The 21,820-nt window shown below is 47.3% G+C and overlaps 1 protein-coding gene across 4 annotated transcripts in view; it reads left to right on the top strand.

Annotated features, from left to right (window-relative positions):
- Positions 1–391: 391 nt before the first annotated feature.
- The window catches only part of INO80C (INO80 complex subunit C), a 38,058-nt gene continuing 16,629 nt past the window's right edge, over positions 392–21,820 (top strand). The window contains exon 1 of one of the 4 annotated variants that reach the window (XM_075532569.1): positions 392–558. Coding sequence is in view for 2 of the 4 variants with exons in the window: in XM_075532566.1 (XP_075388681.1) it covers positions 14,543–14,698 (156 nt within the window). In the remaining 2 variants the exon portion in view is untranslated. Of the gene's footprint in view, positions 559–14,437; positions 14,699–14,815; positions 14,910–21,820 lie in introns of those variants that run through there. The other 3 variants (XM_075532566.1, XM_075532567.1, XM_075532570.1) reach the window with 3 other exon arrangements.

Below are 21,820 nucleotides of genomic sequence, written 5' to 3' on the forward strand. Positions count from 1 at the left end.
ACACACACACACACACACACAGAAATCCAAAGGAACATGTCAGTTAACCAATGTGGTGATCTGGGTACTGATGGGGTGGGGCTCTGTGTGAGAAAGTCCCTCTTGCTTTCAGGATCAGGAGGGGCAAGGCTGTATGTCTTGAGCTAACAGTTGGTGACAGGGATTGGGTAAGAGAGGACACAAGTGTAGACACATGGCGGAACTGCAGCAAGAAGTGATACTGTGGTATCTTCCCCGAGGCTTGGCTCTGCGTCTGTTTCGTGTGACCTACATCTCGCTCTCCAGACTTTTTCTTGGCCCAGGCGAGTCACAGTGCTCATTGAGTCCTGGTTGCTAAAGGCTTGGAGGCACAAGCCAGTGCTGACTCATCAAGGCACGACAACCATAAAAGGTTTTGAAAAGAAAGAAGAAAAAAAGGCAGGAGATGAAAAGAGAGACCAGAGTCAGGAGACCTGGGTCATGGCAGCGGCATGACATGGAGACACTGGAGGATGTGTCCACAGAGGAAAAACAGAAAAATGGGGAACTGGGAAACATGGGGCTGATATTAGAGAACCGGTGAGTTCTAATGGTAAATGTGTTTATTCATTCATGTCTTTATTTTTAATTGCTGATAGCTTGAGTTTAAAAATGGAAAACTCACTGCCGAGTTGATGCTGACTCACACCGAACCTACGGGACGGTAGAGTCTGAGACTGCTGTGAGATCCCGAGACTGCTTGGGTTCGGGCCGTCAGCATCAATGTTCCTGGACCTGACGACACAGAGCGTGGCTGCCTGCCACAGGTGGGCCGTTTCAACCCAGCAGCAGGGGAGAAAGCGGTGGAAGTTTGCTTCCACAGAGATTTACAGCCTTGGAAACCCTATGGGGAAATTCTATGCTTTCTTATCCAGCTGCCATGAGGCCACATTATTTCACAGCTGTGGGTTTGATTGGGAGTTTTGACCATTTTAAATACTGCCCAGATCTCCAGCAATAAAAATGACTTTCAACCTCAAGATTTATTTTTGAAATGAAAATATGTTTTATTAATGCGTTCTGATGATGTTTTTTCTTGGTACATAATGACGCAAATCAAAGTGGGGTTATAATTTTTACATTTGGGGAACTAATTCTGTTGGGGAAGGGAGGGTAGGGGTAGATAGCCTTCAGATAGAAGTGAGAGCTGAATTGGACCCTGGTAGATTTTCAAATCAAAGGAATCGCACAGACCTGGTGTGTGGAACAGCATGGGGTGGTGGGTGGGGCTGCGAGAGGCCATGGAGAGACCAAGCACAGGGCTGACAGAACAGGAGGAAATGTGCTCAGCCTAATCTTGGGAATCTAGAGGATTCCCTAACAGGTCACTGCAGGGGGAAAGGACAACGCTTCCCCCCCCCCCCCCCAAGGAATGAGACAAAGTGCTCCGTCCTCATCACTCTTCTTCAGCATGCTGCTGGAGATTCGGACCATCCATAAGCAAGAAAACAGGACCAAACAGACTGGCTCACGTCCAACATTGATAAGATGGGCCTCCGCCTCACAGATCCTTCTAAGGATACCTTGGTGAACTTAAAAAAAGAACATTTCTGAACCACCAAAGGCCCTAAGTGACACACACAGTTTGCACTTGACTGCTAATCTAAAGGTTGAAAGCTTGAACACACCTCGCACAAAAGTCCCACAAAAGAAAAGACCTGGTGGTCCGCGTCTCTAGACAGGACAGCCAGGAAAACCCTATGGAGCCTTGCTATGGGCTTTGGATTCTGTTTTAATGTGAAAAGTCTCAGTGAAATCCGTTCAGGGCCATTTTAACAGAATTAGATCTCCCGGTCACTAATGAATAGCTCAGACCATGAGACCTAGATCAAGCTGATAAAAATCCAAAGGTTTCCGTTCAAGTAGCTTTTAGACAGCTGGAATTTCCAATTACTTGGAAGCCCTTTTTCTGCAGAAAGCGCCTGTTGGCATGATTCATGCAGCCAGACCATTCCAAAGACCCAAGGTTAATTTTTCCTGGTTAATGACTAGCTGGACATCTATTCCTAATATAGGAAGCGTCTTCTCAAACCATTTTGGACTAATAAGGCCATAGGATCATGTTCCTTTGTGACTGAAAATTTCCAAAGCAATAAAAAGGAATATTTGTAGTATGGAAGAGACCAGACTAAAACCAGGGATGTACATGGTAGACAATGGCGGAGGAAGTGGGGAAAGGAAAACAAAAGGATGAATACAAGGAAGAAAAGGGTAGTGGGGTCTTGGGGCATTAATCCACTCAAGGGGAGGGTATTGTTTATATCTCCACAGGGAAAGTGGGACCAGACTTCAACCCAGTGTCGCAAGGTGTGAATGCAATATCCCGGCGTGGAGTAGGGAACCAGTGGAGAGGTCTGGGAGGCTGGCCCCAGCACCATAAATTAAGTGGATTCCTGCCCCTCCCCCGAAAAGAATTTGTTCCAAAGGACGACATTGACTCGGCAGCTCCGGGAGATGAACATATCTGATCAGAGCACACGGGAGAAGATGAAGGGGCAAGAGGAGAGAGTGGAGCACAGCCTGGCCCACCAGGCCGTGATGATGATGTTCCTGAGTAGAGCAGCCAGTCCACAGAGAGAACAACATGGCTGGCCCCACTATGAGAAATGATGCCAATCAGTGACTAAGGGCGATACAGGGGACAGCACCGGAGACACAGTGTGGGAATTGCACCTGACCTGATCCCACCACACTGAGGCAAATCACTGGGGGAGTGCAGCGGAACAGCAAGGGAATGGAGTGGCAAGGTCCCCAGGGAATGCTGAAAGTGGACTTTGGGGCCAGGGCGTGGTGCCCCAACAGACTGGACTGGAAAACGCTCCTAAGGGCCAGCAAACGATCCCTGAACTAACTACAAGCTTTTCTCTTGTGAACTGTTTTGTTCTGTTCTTTGTCAGTGGTTTGTTTTCGTTGTTTTGCTGTCTGGTTGTATACTGTTGCTTTGTTTTCCTCTGTCTTGTTTTCATGCATGTTAGTGTCTCCACAGGTCTGTCTGAAAAGGACAGGCTGGATGAACTATCTGGAGGAAAAACAACGGGACCGACAGTTCCGGGGGGACTTGGGGTGGGGGGGTAGAGGGGGTAAGGAAGTGGCGTTAACAAACCCAGGGACAAGGGAAAAACATGGGACCCCAAATGGTAGAGAAGGGGGAGTGGCAGGCCTGGTGGGAAACGATCAAGGGTAAGGTGGCTTAGAGAAGAGGTATACTCTAGCCCAGGTGGCGACGAAGCATGGTAGTAGGGCAGGAGGAAAGTCAAGGGAGATGGAGGAAAGAGCTAGGAGTCAAAGGGCATTCATGGAGGTCTAGACAAAGACATGTACATGCAAATATATATAGGAGGATGGGGAAATAGATCTATGTGTCTATATTTATAGGTCAAGTATTAAGGTGGCGGAAGGACCTTGGGCCTCTACTCAAACACTCCCTCAATGCATGAATACCTTCTTTTATTAAATTGGAACTCTATGATGCTCACTCTCCCGACACAACGGCTGGAGCCAAAGTGGGTGAACAAGTAAATGTGGTGAAGAAAGCTGATGGTGCCCGGCTATCAAAAGAGATAGTGACTGGGGTCTTAAAGGCTTGAAGATAAACAAGCGGCCATCTAGCTCAGAAGCAACAAAGTCCACATGGAAGAACACACCAGCCTGTGTGATCGAGGGGTCCCAAAGGGATCAGTTACCAGGCATCAAAGAACAAAAAATCATATCATTGACTGCACACCTCCACAATAGGATCGCTGAAGACAAATGGGTGCATAAGCAAATGTGGTGAAGAAAGCTGATGGTGCCCGGCTATCAAAAGAGATAGTGTCTGGGGTCTTAAAGGCTTGAAGGTGAACAAACGGCCATCTAGCTCAGAAGCAAAAAAGCCCACATGGAAGAAGCACACCGGCCAGTGCGATCACAAGGTGCCAAGGGACCAGGTATAAGGCATCATGCAAAAAAAAGATATAAGTGTGTGTATCTATGTGTATATATGTGTATATGTATATATGTATATGTATATATGTATATATAGACCATATTAAATGAAGGGGGAAGTGCAGAGTGGAGACCCAAGGCCCAAGTGTCGGCCAATGGAGATCCCCTCATAGAGGGGTTTAGGCGAGGAGATGGGTTAATTAGGGTGTGAGGTAGTACCGATGAAGAACACAGCTTTCCCCCAGATCCTGGATGCTTCCTCCCCCCAACTACCATGATCCGAATTCTACCTTGCAGGGCTGGATAGGACAGAGGCTGTACACTGGTACATATGAGGGTTGGAGGTACAGGGAATCCAGGGTGGATGATACCTTCAGGAACAAGGGTGTGAGGGACGATGCTGGGAGAGTGTAGGGTGAGTGGGTTGGAAAGGGGGAACTGATTACAGGGATCCACATGTGACCTCTTCCCTGGGAGAGGGACAGCAGAGAAAGGGGGAAGGGAGACTCCGGATAGGGCAAGATATGACAAAATAACGATGTATAAATTACCAAGGGCACATGAGGGAGGGGGGAAAGGGAAGGGAGGGGAATAAAAAAAGAGGACCTGATGCAAAGGGCTTAAGTGGAGAGCAAATGCCTTGAGAATGATTGGGGCAGGGAATGTATGGATGTGCTTTATACAATTGATGTATGTATATGTATGGATGGTGATAAGAGTTGTATGAGTCCCTAATAAAATGTAAAAAAAGAAAAGAGGAGAAAAAAATGATTAGGGCAAAGACTGTACAGATGTGCTTTATACAATTGATGTATGTATATGTATGAACTGTGATAAGAATTGTATGAGCCCCAATAAATTGTTAAAAAAAAAAAGGCTACTCAGCTAGTCTTCAACATTAAAAAAAAAAAAAAGGAATATTTGAGGCCTTCCTCACTTCTACTAGCTTCTCTTTCCTTTGGACCAAGTGTGTGTGGTAGACATTTACACAAGATCCATTTGCAGGGTCCACACAGAGAGCAAGCCCCTGGGGACCCCCTCTCACCATAGTCAAGAAATATGCATAGCCTTGTTAGCAGACATCAATATTTTCTATTGACGTTTTCTCTGGTTGTCGCTGTTAGGGTGTTTGTTTTCTGTTTTTATTGTTGGTATGTTTTCCTGTCTATGAAATCCAGGATGAGTAAGTTATAGACACAGTAACTGCATTACTGGCTTCTTGAGAGTCTGTCAATGGAGACTGGGGGGGAACGGGCAGCTGAAAAACAACGCGTTTAAGAAAGAAGAAAATGTTCTAAAGTTGATTGTGGTGATGATTGTACAACTCTTCTTGTTATGACTGAATTACTGAATTGCATGATATGTGGATTATGTGCCAATAAAACTAGTTAATTTTTTTAAGTGCAAGGACAGCTAATGGAAATGACAAGTGTTAGGTATGAGGAAAAACAAACCGCACAGCAGCAGAGTTAAAAGCTGAGGGACACGGGCAGGAGGGGAGGGGAACAGGCAGCTGCCAATTTAAGGCAGCAGGTGTGGTCCCAGCCCAGAGGTTCGAAAATGGGAAGCTTGTGTACAGCAAAATAGGGCAGGGATCCCAGTGATGAGAGAATTATAGTAATTATGATGGCTTTCATTCTCTGTGCTAGGCCCAAAGTATGTTAAAATAATCATTTATCTTAAGTAATGGCCTGGCTTCTGGTAAGAGAGGAGGAGCACTGGGGTTCCAAAGGGGTTTCGTTGGCAACAAGGACCAAGAAAATACCTTCCCGGGTGTGCTTCTGACTCTCAGACTTCAGGGTAAGAGCCCTGCGCCTGAGGAAGGCCTTTGTCAGTCTGTGGGGGCTATATTTGTAATGTTAAATTGGTGTTTACATAGCAGGCACGGATTTAAGAACTATCTCCGGTAAACAATGAGTAAAACCATTTTCTTTCCTTCGGACTTGCTAAAGCAATAGTAACTGCTGAGGTAGGAATCACAGAAGTGATTGTCTGGGGCTGGGCCTGAGCCTGCCAAATAGGACCCTGTGAGAGGCACCAGGCCTGCCTCGAAGGGTTGGAGTGCGTTGTAGTCAATGTAAGGGTGCCTTCTGGAGTTGAGCTGTGCCTACTCTGCCTACCTCTCCACGGCCAGCTGTGGGCAGGCCTTCAGCACTGCCACTAGATCGCCCACAGATTGTTTCTCATGGGACTGTCAATGGTTGGGTTAGGTAGCCAGAATAGGGACAGGGGATTGTCCCTCCCATGCCTGCACAGGCCCCCTCGAGGAGGTTGGGAAGGAAATCAGGTGAGCTCTCAACACCTATGAGGACTCCTTAACTGAGCATGCTCCAATTCAAGCCCCCAGCCAGCAGGGTGGTACTCCTGAGTGGTTCAAACTAGACCCAGGCAGATGACATCACCCAGGTGGGCTCAACACAGCCAATGGTGTCAACCAATACCATCAACCACGCCTCCCTAGCCAGAGATTTGAAATACCCTGACAGCAGGAAGGCTGCCCTCTTTTACCCTGCTCCTGGGCAGCAGCAGGTTGGCGGGTGAGGTCTCCCTCCCCACCACGGGCACACATGCGCCCACCCAGGCCTACTCATCCTCTTCTCTCCTCTGACCTATCTTCCCCCACCCCCCTGTGCCTGCTCATGCTGTGCTGCACTCTCTCTGGCCTCAGTTCACCACATGTGGGTGCACTGTTCCACGAGGTTGCTCGTGTCCAGTTGTGAGCCCCAACACTGCTATCACGTGGCTTGACACGCTTCCCTGAAATAGCATGTACTCTTTTGAGGCTGTACACCTGAAACTTGTTCCATCCTTCATAAAAACCCACTTGGATTACAAAACAGGTTTTGGTGTGAATTCTTTCTCCTGAGAAGCCAAGAACCGAGGTATTAGCCACACAAGAAACCTCACAGTTGGTTTTTCCAAACCAGAGCTAAGAGATGGATGTCCCTCCACTTCTGCTACTTCATCTACAATTGGCTGTGTACCTGGATCTGCCTTGCCACCCACCAAGCCCAGTTCCAAAGTCATAGCTCCCTGCCTCCCACCTGCACTCTTAGTCTGATGGCTTCCCAGGACAGGGGCCACAGTCTACACAGTCTAGATGACTTCCTAGCCCAGGCAAGAGTCTTGCTTCTGATCACATCCTTCCACACTGGGCAAGGAGTCTTTGGAGACAGGAAAACTTGTCCATCTAGGTTCATTCTTCTCCCCTTCTAAAAAATGTTCTTCATAAGAGGACTCCCAGACTTGCCTGGCCGTTAGCCCTGTGCCTGCTTCAGGGCCCTTGGGAGCCTTGTACATGGGTTATATGTGAGCACTGCCAGGCCTAAAGGGTGGTCAAGACAAGGCTGGAGGAGCCAATGAATGGAACTTGGGAGTTTAGAGTGGAATGTTCACATGGCTGTTGACTTGTCCTCTTATTGTGTCCAGTGGGCCAGGGGAAAAAATGAGAGGGGTTGAGAATGGGGTTGTAAGACCAACCCTAAATAAAGTATGCATAGCTAATCCCTTATTTCAATAACTTAAACAGGAGTTAAACTTGTGGTCCTCCCCAGATGGAATACACAGAAATCAAACCTACTGCATCCTTGAAAAGAAATGATGGAGAAGCTCAATATAATCAGGCAAAACAAGGCCTGGGGACAACTATGTCACAGATAATCAATTATCATATGCAAGTTCAGGTTGAAGCTAAAGAAAATCAAAACAAGTCCACGAGAGCCAAAATACAACTGTGAGTACATCCCACCTAAATATAAATACCATATCAAGAATACATTTGATATAGTGAACACTAATGACAGAAGACCTGACAAGTTGGGGGATACTATCAAGATCATTATATATGAAGAAAGCAAATGATCCTTCAAGAGACAAAAAGGACCAAAAATGGATGTCAGCAGATACTCTGAAACTTGTTCTTGAACGTAGAGATGCCACAGCAATGAGACAAAATAAAAAAGTAAAAGGGCTAAATAGAAAATGTCAAAGGCATCTCCAGAAGACAAAGTCAAGAATTAAAATGTAATATGCAAAGACCTGGAGTTAGAAAACCAACAGGGAAGAACGCACTTAACATATATCAATCTGAAAGAACTGGGAAGAAAAACAAGCCTTGAGTTGTAATATTGAAGGATTCTGTGAGACAAATACTGAGCAATGCGGGAAGCAGCAAACGAAGATGGAAGAAAACACAGCCACTGTACCAAAACTCACTGGTCAATGTTCAAGCATTTCAGAAGGCAGTATATGATCAAGAACCAATGGTACTGAAGGGAGAAATCCAAGTTACACTGAAAGCATTACTGAAAAACAACGCTTTAGGAAATGACAAAAAACAAAACCAAACCACAATAGAAATGTTCCCGCTACCCGATAAAGCACTGGACGCATTGACTTAACCTGGCTAAAAAATGTGGAAGATAGCTATCAAAGCCACTGGCTGGAAGAGATCCATAGTGATGCCCATTCCAAAGAAAGGTGAGCCAGCAGAATGCAGAAATCATCAAACAGTATCACTAGTATCACATGTGAGGGAAATTTTGCAGGCAATAATTCAAAAACAGTCGCAGTACTACATTGGCAGGGACCCGCCAGAAATTCAAGTCGGCCTCAGAAGAGAACACAGCATGAGGGAAATTATTGCTGACATCAAATGGATCTTGGCTGAAAACCGAGAATCAAAGAGAAATTTTATTTATTAATTATGTAAAAGCATTAGACTGTGTGGATTATAACAAACTTTGGACAAAATGTCAAAGAATAGGAAATCCATGTAGAACCTATACATGGACTCAAGGGGAGTCAGTGAAACGAAACATGAGAATATTCCATGTCTTAAACTCACGGTTGTATCAAGGTTGTGTTGGGGCTGTATCCTTTCATTATATTTATTTCATCTAAATGCTGAGCAAATAAGCCCCGAAGCTGAAGAAGAGGTGGCATTAGGATGGAGGAATGCCCACAGAGAGATGGATTAACTACCTGCAATATGCACACAGTGCAACCATGCTTGCTGAAAGCAAAGATAACATAAAGCATTTACTGATCAAGATCAGCGACTACAGCCTCCAGTAGGAATTCCAATTCAATGCAAAAAAACAAAACAAAACAAAAACGAAAATCCTTACAATCAGAACAATAGGCAATTATTATGACAAACAAAGAAAAGACTGAAGTTGCGAAGGATTTCATTTTACTTGGATCCACAATCAACGCTCATGGAAGCAGCAGTCAAGAAATCAAACAATGTATTGCAATGAGCAAATCCGCTGCACATAACCCCTTTAAAGTGTTAAAGAGCAACGGTGTTATTTTGAAGACTAAGGTGCATGTGACCCAAGCCACATCGTTTCAGTCACCTCAGATGCATGGCAAAGATAGACAATGAATAAGGACGAGTGGAGAACGAATGCATTTGTATTATGGTGCTGGCGAAGCATATTGAACATACCCCAGGCTGACAGAAGAGCAAACAAAACTGTCTTGAAGACGTACAACCAGAATGCTCCTTAGAAGTTATGATGGTGAGATTTCATCTCAACCTAGTCTGGACGTGTTATCAGAAGAGACCAAAAACCAAACAAACTCACTGCCATGGAGTAGATGCCAACTCTGCAGGGCAGGGTCAAACTGGCCCTGTGGGGTTCCAAGGCTGTAAGCCTTGGCAGTAGACAGCCCAGGCTTTCTACTGAGGAGCAGCTGGCCGTTTCAACCTCAAACCTTGCAGATCGCAGCCCAAAGCACAACCACTTCACCACTGGGGTTCCTTTCAGAAGAGACCAGTTCCTGGAAAAGTTCGTCGTGCTTGGCAAAGTGGAGGGGGTGGGGGAGTGAAAAAAGAGGAAGGATCCCAGAGAGATGGAGTGACACAGTGGCTGCAACCATGGGCTCAAAGCTAACAATTATGAGGATGCCACAAGATCTGGCAGGGCTTCATTCTGTGGTAAGTTGGGTCACTATGAGTTGGAAGTGACTCAGTGGCACCTAAGATCATCAAACGTGTCTCAAATTATATGGGGTAGCTTAACAAGCACATTATTCATTCTTAATCATTAAGTTTTACCTGTGACCAATGCTCTGGTGACGCTGCTGCATTGGTGTGTCCCAGGAAGGGCAGTAGCATCCAAGTGGGACTCCAGCAGCTCTTAACCCAGGAAGGGAGACATCAGTGTAGAGCACACTGTACTTGTGTACAGACACAAGCACAGCAGGAGCCGTGAGAAGCCTGGCCATGAAGCACATGGGTGGTTTGCACTATAGCAGAGTTGAGGCCTGTCTTGCAAGTTCTCAGGAGTAACTGGGGAGGGAACTCTAGGATGAGTTAAGCATCCTTCAACATTTGAACCAGTAGAAGTTGGCTCACCAGTGTCATCATTCCTGTGGGTGCAGGAACCTGCCGGCTACACATGCAGCAAAATGTATGGGATTTCTACTTGTGCCAACACGGTGTGGTGCCTGGCCCTGCCAAGGTGAATGTGGAACAGCTTCCCCCCCAGCACAAAGCTTTGGAGCTTCTGAAAAGTGTCCTCTACCAATTCTCCCACTCCTCTTGTGGTGGTCCTGGGTTGAGGCTCAGCCACTCAGGCCGATAACTGGGGCTACTCTTCAGAGTCCTGCGGAAAAGACACCTCTAATCTCCCCTCCAGTCCTACACTCGGGACTCCCTGGGGGCAGAGGCTGTTTGGGTTTGTCTTTGTCACCATTCTCAAGGCTTAGCCCATAAGAGGTCCAGGAGTGGGGGGGTGGGGAGGGCAGACTCTGATGGGAGCATGAAGCAGTGGGTTTCGGTCACCTGGAGTCACAATGAGTTGACGTCACTAGTGGCACGCAACAACACCGCCACCAGAGGGATAGGGGCTAGGGAAGGCCCGGAAAATAGCCCAGCAGCCAAGTGAGGAAGGGTGAGTGAGGGTTATTGTGACAGGGGAGGGATGGGAAACCAGAGGCGGGTGGTGCTGGGCGACAAGGAGCGGTCTAAGCAGGACAAGCTCTGAGTCAAGGCCCTGAGGGAGGCAAGAGCACAGCTGGCTGTTGGAACTGACGAAACTGGAAACAGAGGACTGAGCTGGCGTGCTGAGGGCGGCAGGCAAGGCTGGGGAGATGAGCAGGTGTCTGGAAGCATTGGAACCATGTTCAGGACACTGGCTGCATTCTAGGGGCCCCAGGATTGGGGATTTCAGGTGGTGGGTAGGAACAGAAATATTCTTGTGGAGAATTTCACACGAAGACTGGGTTGAAGGGGACCAAAGATGGATGGAAGTCAACTCCTAAGGCAATGGGGGAGTTCAAGAGAAAAATTATGGGAGGGTCAAGAGGAGGCGCACTCAAGGTGACTGCCCAATTTGGGGCTTGAAGAACGGGTAGCGAGATCCAGGTGGCATGGACTGAGTTAGGGAATACTGAAGAAGAAACATGTATGAGAACAGGGAGGACGATGGATTCTGTTGTTGTGTTGAGTTGGAGAGTTTGAAGGCCGGGGCCACGCATGGAACTTTAGATCTGGGCACGGAACTTCAGAAAAAAGACCCAGAGAGGAGATGTGAAAGGTGCTTGCGTACAGTTGGTCATGGAAGACCCAAGAGTTGGTGAAATGGTAGTGGAGGATATAGACTGGGCAGGGAGAGGGCCCGGCCCCACACCCTGAGGGATCTTCAAGGTGTAAGGCCTGAGCAGCCCAGCGTGATTGCAAGCCTGCCTGACCATGCTAATGACCTGGAGACCTTCACAATGTGTGTCTTCCCGGAATGGGAGGGCGTTGGTATTCGGAACCCAACCCAACCTCCCCACCCCACCCCACCCCACCCTGGGAGCATTAGGAAGCATTTGGTGGAAGAGGAACAGCGCCAAAGAGACAAGGAATGGTTAGGAGAGAGAAAAACAAAATGATGGTGGTATTCCAGACTGAGGGAAGAATGTCAGGAAGCAGAGATTCAGATAAGGTCAGGGCTGAATTTAGCCACGGGAAGCCAGATGGTGGTGCATCCATTTGTCTGAAGACTTACCCGTAGGAAATCGGTGTTTGAACTCAGTAAATGTTTGCCATGGGATTACAGGAAGGAGCCCAGCAGAGCACCCTGTGTTCAAGGTCTTCGGAGACGGAGTTTTTGCTTGCAAGTAGCATCTGAACTAAGGCACATGGGGGCTTTAACCAGGCCTGGAACTAAGCATTCCTAGGAGGACATGGTGAGAGTGATAGAGTGGTGAGTTACGAGGGGGAAATGGCATAGTCTAGGAAATAGTTTGCCCCTGACGGGAGCACAGGGAACTAAATATTGATAATGAAATAAAAGGGGGAGGTGTCAACCCCCAAATCAAACTCACGGCCGTCTATTCGGTTCCGACTCCGAGTGACGCTATAGGACAGAGGAGCTGTTTCCTAGGGCTTCTGGGCCTGTCAATCTTTCAGGAAGCAGACTCCCTGCCTAACCTTTCTCCCATGGAGCAGCAGGTGGGTCGGAAATGACAATTTTCCGGGTAGCTGTCCAATGCTTTAGGAGCTCTGGTGGTGTATTAGTTATGCATCGGGCTCCTTACTGTAAGTTCCGCAGTTCAAAACTACCAGTCTCTCTGAGGGACAAAAACGGAGCGTTCCACACCTTAGTACCTCAGAAACCCACCAGGACATGTCTACCCTGCCCTGTTGGGTCATTGCATGTCTGCATCAACTCAACGGCAGCTTGTTGTTGTTTTTTAACGTTTCGGCCACTGCTTTAACACCCCTGCCTCACAAGGGATCCTTAAAAGAAGGGGGTAGAACCCAGTTATTACGGTTCTTATATGCCAAGCTAAAAAGTTTAGATTTTATTTTGAATCCAAAGGGCCCTGAGGAGCATTAAGAAAGGACAAAGCATGATCAGTTTTGGGATTTAGAAAGTCCATCCACTCTGGCAGCAAGTGGGCAGCACAGATTGGGGTCAGGCAGGAATCAGGAAAGATGGAGACCTAAACTTCCACCAGAGGCTCTTGTGGGAATACACATCAGAGGAGATGGTTTCACCAACAGGCACAATGGAGAGAAATGTGTTGGGGGGAGGGGGGGCAGGCTCTCCTGCCTGGATTGGAATGGGTTACTAGAAAAGTTGGGCCCAAAGAGACAGCACCACACCTTGTTTCTGTCTCAAGCGTCTAGTGATGGAGTTATGAGTCACTGAGATAAGGAGCAAGGGAAACTAGATTTAGATGAGGATAAAGGTGAAAGTTGGGGCGTGGCTGAGAACACGTCCAACCCTGGCAGGTTACTCCTAAAGGAGATAAGAAATCAGCAACTTTATTGCTATTTTTCCTAACTCATTTCTAAATCTTTCTGATATCCCTCAGATATCCAGATCTACATATGGCTTTCTCCTGGACTAGAACACAGTAGCTTGCAACAGCTTCAGGGGCTTCGATCACTTTTTAACTCATTTATCAAAAAATATATTTCTAACATACTAAGGATTGGCTGGCTACTGTACAGCAGGCGTCCTGCTGGCATGATGGTTATGCATCAGACTGCTAACCACAAAGGCAGCAGTTTGAAACCACCAGCTGCTTTTCAGGAGAAAGAAGAGGCTTTCTCCTCACGGAAAGAGTTAGTCTCAGAAACCCACAGGAGGCAGTTTTACCCAGTCCTATAGAGTCCCGGTGACTCAGATTAACTCGGTGGCAATGAGTTTGGATTTGGGTTTGGAGCCAGGCACAAAGGAGTCTTAGTGTAATGTGGGATAAGCATTAGGCTGCTAAACCGAAGGTCCTTGGTTCAAATCTACCAGCCACTCCGGGGGAGGTAGGTGAGGCTGTCTACTCCCATAAAGATTTTTAGTCTTGAGTGAAAAAAGTATTTTAGTCTTGGAAACCCTCAGGAAGAGTTCTACTCTGTCCTACCGGGTCATTGTTGGGCCTGGAACGAACTTGGTGGCAATTGGTTTGGTTCCAGAGAGGTGCACAATACTGACCCCCTCCTCTATTGGTAGGGGCTAAAAAATAACATTTATATACATGTCTGAAGAAATACATATATATAGTATGAGACAGAGCAGGGGGCTCGGGGGCACATTGAGGTCCTCGAGTATGTTTTAGCAAGCCTGCGACCTCCCTGCAATCTCTCGGTAAAGGTCCGCTGCATAATTCTTGGTGGGAATCCGTTTCTATGGTCAAAGGCTAGGGACCATTCTCTAGTGGCCCTCTCTTCGGGCCTTAATGACGACGCAGGAAGTTCTTTGTGACAAAGCTGACAGCGCAGAGGTCCAACCCACCTTCTCTCTTAAGATACCCCACATGCTGGCTCTTCCGGTTTCGCCTGAGAAAAGGCAAGACGGTTGTTCAGTTTTAGAAAACCCCAGTAATTGTAAGAGCTCGTGAGACGTTGTTCCATGCTCTCGAGTGACTGCGGATTTCCTAGCACGTGCCTCTGGGCCTGCCTGGGCTGGGAGCACGGTAACTGACAGCATCCCGTCCGCCACGGGCTCCGCCTTTTAGGTTAGGCCGCGAGCAGTCTGAGGATCCTTTGGCGTTCCGGGCCGGGTTTTCACGCTTTTAGACGCAGGCAGAGGCGAGCCGGAAGCTTGGGGCCTGCCCTGGGGAGGCGGCGGGGAAGGGGGTCGTCGGACTCCCGGGCAGGATGGCGGCTCAGATTCCCATCGTAGCCCCCAGCTCCGCGCCGGGGCTGGCCCGGAACAGCAAGAAGAGACCGGCCAGCCCAGCCAACAACGGCAGCAGCGCCGGGAGCTACAGCGTCAGCAAGAAGAAAAAGGTGACGCCCTCCAGCTACTCGCAGGTAGAGCACCGCCCCCCACGGATGGCGCTTGCGCAGAGCCTTCGGGGCGGAGTTAGGAGCAGAGGGGCGGGGTTAGGGGCCGGGGGGCGGAGTTAGGGGCCGGCCTGGGGGCGGAGTTAGGAGCAGGGCTGTGGGCGGAGTTAGGAGCCGGGCCGGGCGCAGAAGAACCAGAAAAAAAAAAGAACCACCAGGCCTGCGCTTGCGCAGACACGTATGTAGTTTTGGGGGTGCGCGCCGCTGTCTTTTCCTGCGGTTCCGAGTGTTGCGGCGAAGGAACTACTTTAATCCTTCGTTCGTACCGACGGGGTTTCTCAGATAAAGAACTGTGCGCCTGCGTCCTCCTGGGGAGAAGCGGGACGGTGGGCAGGTGGTTCTGACGCCACAGGCCCCTCTTTCTCGGGGTCGGGTTGACAGTGGGTTGAGGGCCTTGCAGAGGTTCGCTTGCCCTCCTTCCTGGATTTCACGGCTGCGCCCTCGAGGCGGTCACGCAGAGCTCCCCTGGGTGAGCGGCACCCACCTCCAGCGGGTTAGGCCTGCCTGACCTCATGGGTTGCTCCGAGTTACATGGAATCGTGGTTGGAAGTCCCCGACCCGACTTCCGGGATCTGGACAAGCCAGCACTTGCCATTCCAGGGAAGTGTGAAGACAGAGGGTATTGGTTATGTCGTCCCAGCGCGTGGTGGTGGTGGCTGTCCTGAGATGCCCGAGGCATGTCCCCGATCCTTTTTCCAGGGGTAATTGATAGTGCTTTTTCATTTTTCTTTTGAGTACTAATGGAGGCATGACTTAATATTTCAGTGATGTACACACAGATCTTAAAAAATAAAGGTCTACGGTGTTTTGAGGAGGGGGGAAGAGGGGTGCTTCAAAACACTCCAGGGAAAATGGAATTTTCCCAATTTTTGTAGCTCCCTCTTGTGTATCCACCTATGTGATCTCACCCAGATAAGCACATTCCCAGAGCTTCAGGCATTCTCCGATGATCCTTTCCAGTCAGTACTCATCCCCCACCCAAGATAAGCACTCTCCTGACTTCTCTGGCTGCAGATTGGCTTTGCCTGGCCTTCAGCACAGTCTCCATGGGATTACAGACTCTCCATCACTGATCTGCCCTTTGCTGTTCTGCTGGAAGCTGGGCCAGCCATCTTTCAGAGGCCATCAGGGTCAGCCCTGGTGTGCAGGTCTGGTAATCTACTTCTGAAAATTAGCCAGTGACATCTCCCGGGGTCACAGCAGGACATTTTCTTGCTTACTTTGGACACGGCATCAGGAGGGATCGTTCTCCAGAAGAGAACACCCATGCCTGGCAAAGGCAAGGGCCTACCACGGCAAGGGAGGTATAGCTGTGTTGGCACAGGGATGGTGAGATGGACACAGCTTTGGGCAACTTGTACAGAGGGGAGCTATGAGTTGATGGCTCTTCCAAGATAACTACAAGGTAGCAATTCGACTCCCCCTGTGGCTCCACCCTCTGAGGGCAGACTTAGCATTCTACTTCCATAAAGGATCATAATCTCAGAAACCCACAGAGGCAGTTCTCCTCCCCGTAGGGTTGCTATGGGTCAGAATTGACCCGTGACAGGGAGTTTGAAGAGGTTGTCGGTAGGGGCTCTCTGAGTTGGCATCTACTTGATGGCAGGAAGTTTTTGAACTGTCAGTATACATAACGTTATTTTGCTCTGTCAGAGTTTTTGTGAGACATTGTTTTTGAGATTCATTTATGCCAACCCTGTACTCCTCTGTGTGCACATCCCACAACTGATGGGCATCTGAGCTGTTTCAGTTATTTGGCATTTATGTCTCAGCTGTTCTAAAACATACAAGGCATAGTGTGCTTATATGCTTTCCTTTCTCGTGCGTACATGACTAGGAGAAGGGCTGGGTCACAGGGTGGACACGTTTCACTCATTCCAACTCTACATTCATGGCCATCAAGTCGATTCTGACTCATAGCCACCTTACATAGCAGACTAGAACTGCTCCTGTGGGTTACTGAGACTGTAAACCCTTATGGAAGTGGAAAGCCTCATCTTTCTCCCTCAGAGCAACTGGTGGTTTTGAACTACTGACTTGATTAGCAGCCCAAGACATAACCTACTTACACCACCAGGAAGCTGTTAAATAGTATTTTCCAGAATAGAGAATGCACTAATTTTCATTCTCACCATCCTTGAGTGTTTCTCTAAATAAAAGATAGTACAAATAGATGACTTTAAAGAATAGAAATGTATTTTCTCACAAAGAGGCAAAGAGTCTAAATCAGCCATGTTGATTCCTTCTGCAGACCTCTCCTAAGCCTCGGGTATCAGCTGGCAATGTTGGCATTTCTTTGCTTACACAGGCAGTCCCTGGGCTAAGAACATGCTCCCAAGTGTGCCTCTGTGTTGAATTTGTAAGTAGGAAGAGATGCTTACAGTCCTTATGTAGTCTTAGGCGCAAAGCCTTGGTAATGCTTTCGAAGCCGCATGTACAGCCAGTGAAGCTGATTGCGAGGAAGATGTTTCAAGGAAGGGATGGTTCACTTGTTTTCAAAGTGAGAGCAAATTTCCGGATCCTTCAAGCGCAAGTATGACATGTCCCTCGGTTGGACATGGGTAACCTAGAGAGTTGGCCATGATTGGCCCTAACGTGGCATCTGTTTCCCCTCATGTGTCTGTCTACCTGTTCTGCCCTTTATAAGCTGTCATTCAGAAGTACTGCAGGAACAACCCTCCCCTGCTATGGCCTCACCAAAGAAACCACCCTATTTCCAAACAGGGTTTTGTTTAGGCACATGGGTTAGGATTTCCACACACCTTTTTTAGTGGGCACACCTGAGTCTGCAATATTCTTGAAGGGTCATTGGCGAGTTTTGTATGAGGGGCCTTCAAGAAGTTCATGGAAATATAACGGACTTTTTCCATGAACCTTTTGATAACCCCCGATATGTCATGAGTACTTCGTTTGCATGTGCCGCGATTTGATATCCGACTGTGCCAAGATCAAGGGATACGCCATTACATATGGGAAAGAATGGCTCTTGCACCCAGAGGGATCCCTGATCGACTCCTTCCAGGTCCAACTTCAGCAAATGGCTAAATGCCTCCGGGATGCTGGCAATTCTCAGTAACCCACGTTGGTGGAAATCACAGCTCTGGTGAACCCGGGGCCCTCGGGGAGTAGAAGGGCTGACTCAGACTCGCCCGAATCTTCGCCATCTTAGCAGCCTCAGTCACCCCTCAGCACAGGCTGGAAGCCCTTGCTGGTCCTTTACCTGGAGTAGTGAGTTCTCGTCTTTGCCTTCCTTCTCTTTCCAGACGACATTTAACCTGTGTGAGGTGCAGTAACCAGTTACCCCAGGCCTCCCTCAGCATCCCACGAGGAGGGAGCAAACGCGGCCTCTGTCTCAGGAAAGGCTGCTCTGCCATAGTCTTCCACTCCAGCTCCTTGTTCCACAGCACGAGGGCTGCCGGAATCTTCCCGAAGTATCCACATCTGTGTCCCTTACACACTTGTTTTATCTCTGTTGTTCTCATCAGTGTGCCTAAGACATTTCAGGAGTGGATATAGCTTGCCCTGGCCCCCGAAAAATCTCCCAGGAAGATAAGCCACAAATTAGCACAAAGTTATGGCTTAAAATAACCCCGGTATATCTGTAAGTCAGAGCCCTGCCATTGTGACTCTAGATGTCCCAAGGCTGAAACCAACGTGTTGGTCAGACCGAGTTCTTGTCTGGAGAAAATTCCACTTCCAGACTCAATTCTTTGTCGTGGTAGAACTGTGTGCCCGTTTCTTCACTGACAGTCAGCCTCCACCATCTTCAAAGGCAATCCAGGAAGACTCTAGCTTGTGCCCAGTCCCTCTCACACTTCAAACCCCTCCAACTTCTCAGTCTCTGGATGCCATTTAAAGGGTTTATGTGATTAGGCTAGGGCCACCTGGATAATCTCCTTTTTATAAAGTCACCTGATTTGGGCCCTAATTACATCGGCAAAATCCCTTTGCAGCGACACCTATCTTCATGCTTGATTGAATAACTGGGAGAAGGCATGTGTTCCCAGGAATCTTAGAATGATCCTAGAATTTGATACACCACATATAAGAAGCAATAAGGAAAATGCGGTCATTTTTATGAGCAGAGCAGACTCTTCTAGACCGTTGGTAACCTGGTGTGGCAGAACAAGATGGACAGGGACCCCGCCTTGGCCATGGCAATCCAAGGAGAATGGTGGGGGCAGAGGGACCTGAAATGGACTGAGTGGTGATGGACTTCAACATGGGGACACACTCTAGGCTGGAGTGGGTCACATGCAAAGTTAACCCAAACTGCCCAGTGTCCTTAGCCTAGTGGCTGAATGACTCTGGTTCTTGAGTTAAAAGGGATTTCACAGATCTTTCAGCATATCAATTTCCCTAGTTCAAGAATTTCTAGTTCAATACTTTCAGTCTTTGCTTTGTGTAAAACTTACATGGAATTTAAAAATTTTACTTAAGACATTCAAGTGCTTTAAAAACAATTTTAAATGACTTGGTATCATGAATTCTTTTTAATTGTTTAAAATATGTGTTTAAAAAAATAAAACATGTGTTATATTGCAGCACTTGTGAATTTAGCATTGCTGCCTTGTACAACCTAGTGAGCTCAGTGATGCTGTTAACCACGCGGTGCCACTCTTATTGTGTGTGCCAGTAATCCGTGCCAAATGTCTCTCCCCAAAAGCCGCCACTGACTGCTTCCTAAATCATGACTGTGGCTCTTAAGGCGGGATTTATTCTCAGGAAATGTGCATGCTCTTTATGCAGTGAATTTGAACTTGAGAGGAAAGTTAACAGACGTAATGCTCAGAAGCCCTCAAGAACTCAAGGAAATGTCTTTTAGATGAAAACATTCCTAACAGTCTCCTTTACAGCCGTCCCAGGAAATCATATTAACTTCCTGGTACGAAAGCAGTTTCATTCATCATTCCAACAAGATGGATCTGTAATTCAGTAGAAATGACTCAGAAGTGTTTAAACTTGCCAAGTTGTGCCAAAGTTTTGTCTTCTTAGAATTGCAGTTTTGTGTGGATCTGAATTTTTCATGTAACTGATGGAGCTGCTGATCATGATGTGAAAATCTACGAAGTATTGTTTCCTATCCATTTTGGCCATGACACTGAAAATGATTCCTCTGAGCAGTGTGCTTGGAGGGCAGATCCACTGCTAAAGGGCAATGTAACCAAGAGGAATTACTGAAACCCAAATGAAGGCTGAGCATGATAGTGGGACAAGAAGAAAGTAAAAGGAAATAGAGGAAAGAGCTAGGAGGCAAAGGGCATTTATAGAGGTCTAAATAAAGGCATGTGCATATGTAAATATATTTATGAGGATGGGGAAATAAATTTATGTGCATATATCTATAGGTTTAGTATTATGGTAGCAGATGGACATGGGGCCTCCACTCAAGTACTCCCTCAATACAAGAATACTTTGTTCTATGAAACTGGCATTCCATGATGCTCACCTCCCCGATATGATCGCTGAAGACAACTGGGTGCATAAGCAAATGTGGTGAAGAAAGCTGATGGTGCCCGGCTATCAAAAGATCTTAAAGGCTTGAAGGTAAACAGCGGCCATCTAGCTTGGAAGCAACAAAGCCCACATAGAAGAAGCACATCAGCCTGTGTGATCACAAGGTATCGATGCCTGTGAGATATCAGGCATCAAAGAACAAAACAAAACATACCATTGTGAATGGTGGGGAGTGCATAGTGGGGACCCAAAACCCATCTGTAGGGAACTGGACATCCCCTTACGGAAGAGTCTTGGGGAAGAGACGAGCCATTCAGGGTGCAGTGTAACAACAATGAAACATAACAACTTTCCTCTAGTTTCTAAATGCTTACGTATCCCCACCCCCACCCCACTATCATGATCCCAATTCTACCTTACAAATCTGGCTAGACCAGAGGATGTACATTGGTGCAGATAGGAACTGGAAACGCAGGGAATCCAGGACGGATAATCCCTTCAGGACCAGTGGTGAGAGTGGCGTTACCGGGAGGGTGGGGTAGAAAGGGGAACCAATTACAGGGATCTACATATGACCTCCCTGGGGAACAGACAACAGAAAAGTGGGTGAAGGGAGACGTCGGACAGTGCAAGATATGACAAAATAATAATTTATAAATTATCAAGGGTTCATGAGGGAGGGAGGGGGAAAAATGAGCTGATGACAGGGACTTACGTGGAGAGCAAATGTTTTGAGAATGATGAGGGTAACGAATGTACAAATATACTTTACACAATTGATGTATGGATTGTGATGAGTTGTATGAGCCCCCAATAAAGTGATTTTTTTAAAATAAGACATTTTACAATAATTAATATTTATTGTTTGTATTATAGACTGTATCTGTTGGATACTGTATTCTGTTCTATTCCTAGAACAGAGCCAGGTACTGTTCTCAAAACAGCCATGTGTGAGTTTTACCCTTCCCATTTTACTGATTAAAGACTGAGGCACAGAGAGGCTAAGGGAGTTTCCCGAGGTTCCACAGCAAATGGATGGTAGATAGCGTCACAACTCTGGCAAGCTCTCCAGACCCCACATTCTATTTTCTCAAATGCTCTTGATATGCTATCACTGTATACATGGAAAGAAACACAAAGGGGCTTCCAAAAGTTCATAGAAAAATTCTATTTTCATTTCACTTTTCCATAAACTTTGTGAAGCACCCTCATAATTAGATCTCTGGTATAATCCAAATCCAGGGTACTGAGAAAATGCATTTGGGGGGAATTTTGCTGAATCAGGATAAGGCAGTTGGGCTTTCCAAATTCCCACTCAAGTTGATAAAATTTACTGAAAAGTCTGACTTATAGTTTGGTAACTACTTAATAGACTTATTTTGATAGTTACTACCCAAACCCAAGCTTACTGACATCAAGTTTATTCTGACTAGTTCCGAATGGGCTGATAGTGTGGAGTGGAACTGCCCTGTGGGTATCTGAGGCTGTAACTCTTTATGGGACCAGAAAGCCTCATCTCTCTCCCATGGAGCGGCTGGTGGGTTCAAATTGCTGACCTTGTGGTGAGGAGCCTCTAACAAACCATCCAGAGTTGAGAAAACGATTGCTTCTTTAAAGAGGATAGTGCAGATG

The sequence above is a fragment of the Tenrec ecaudatus genome, chromosome 15, assembly GCF_050624435.1.
Source record: "Tenrec ecaudatus isolate mTenEca1 chromosome 15, mTenEca1.hap1, whole genome shotgun sequence".
Lineage (NCBI taxonomy): Eukaryota > Metazoa > Chordata > Mammalia > Afrosoricida > Tenrecidae > Tenrec > Tenrec ecaudatus.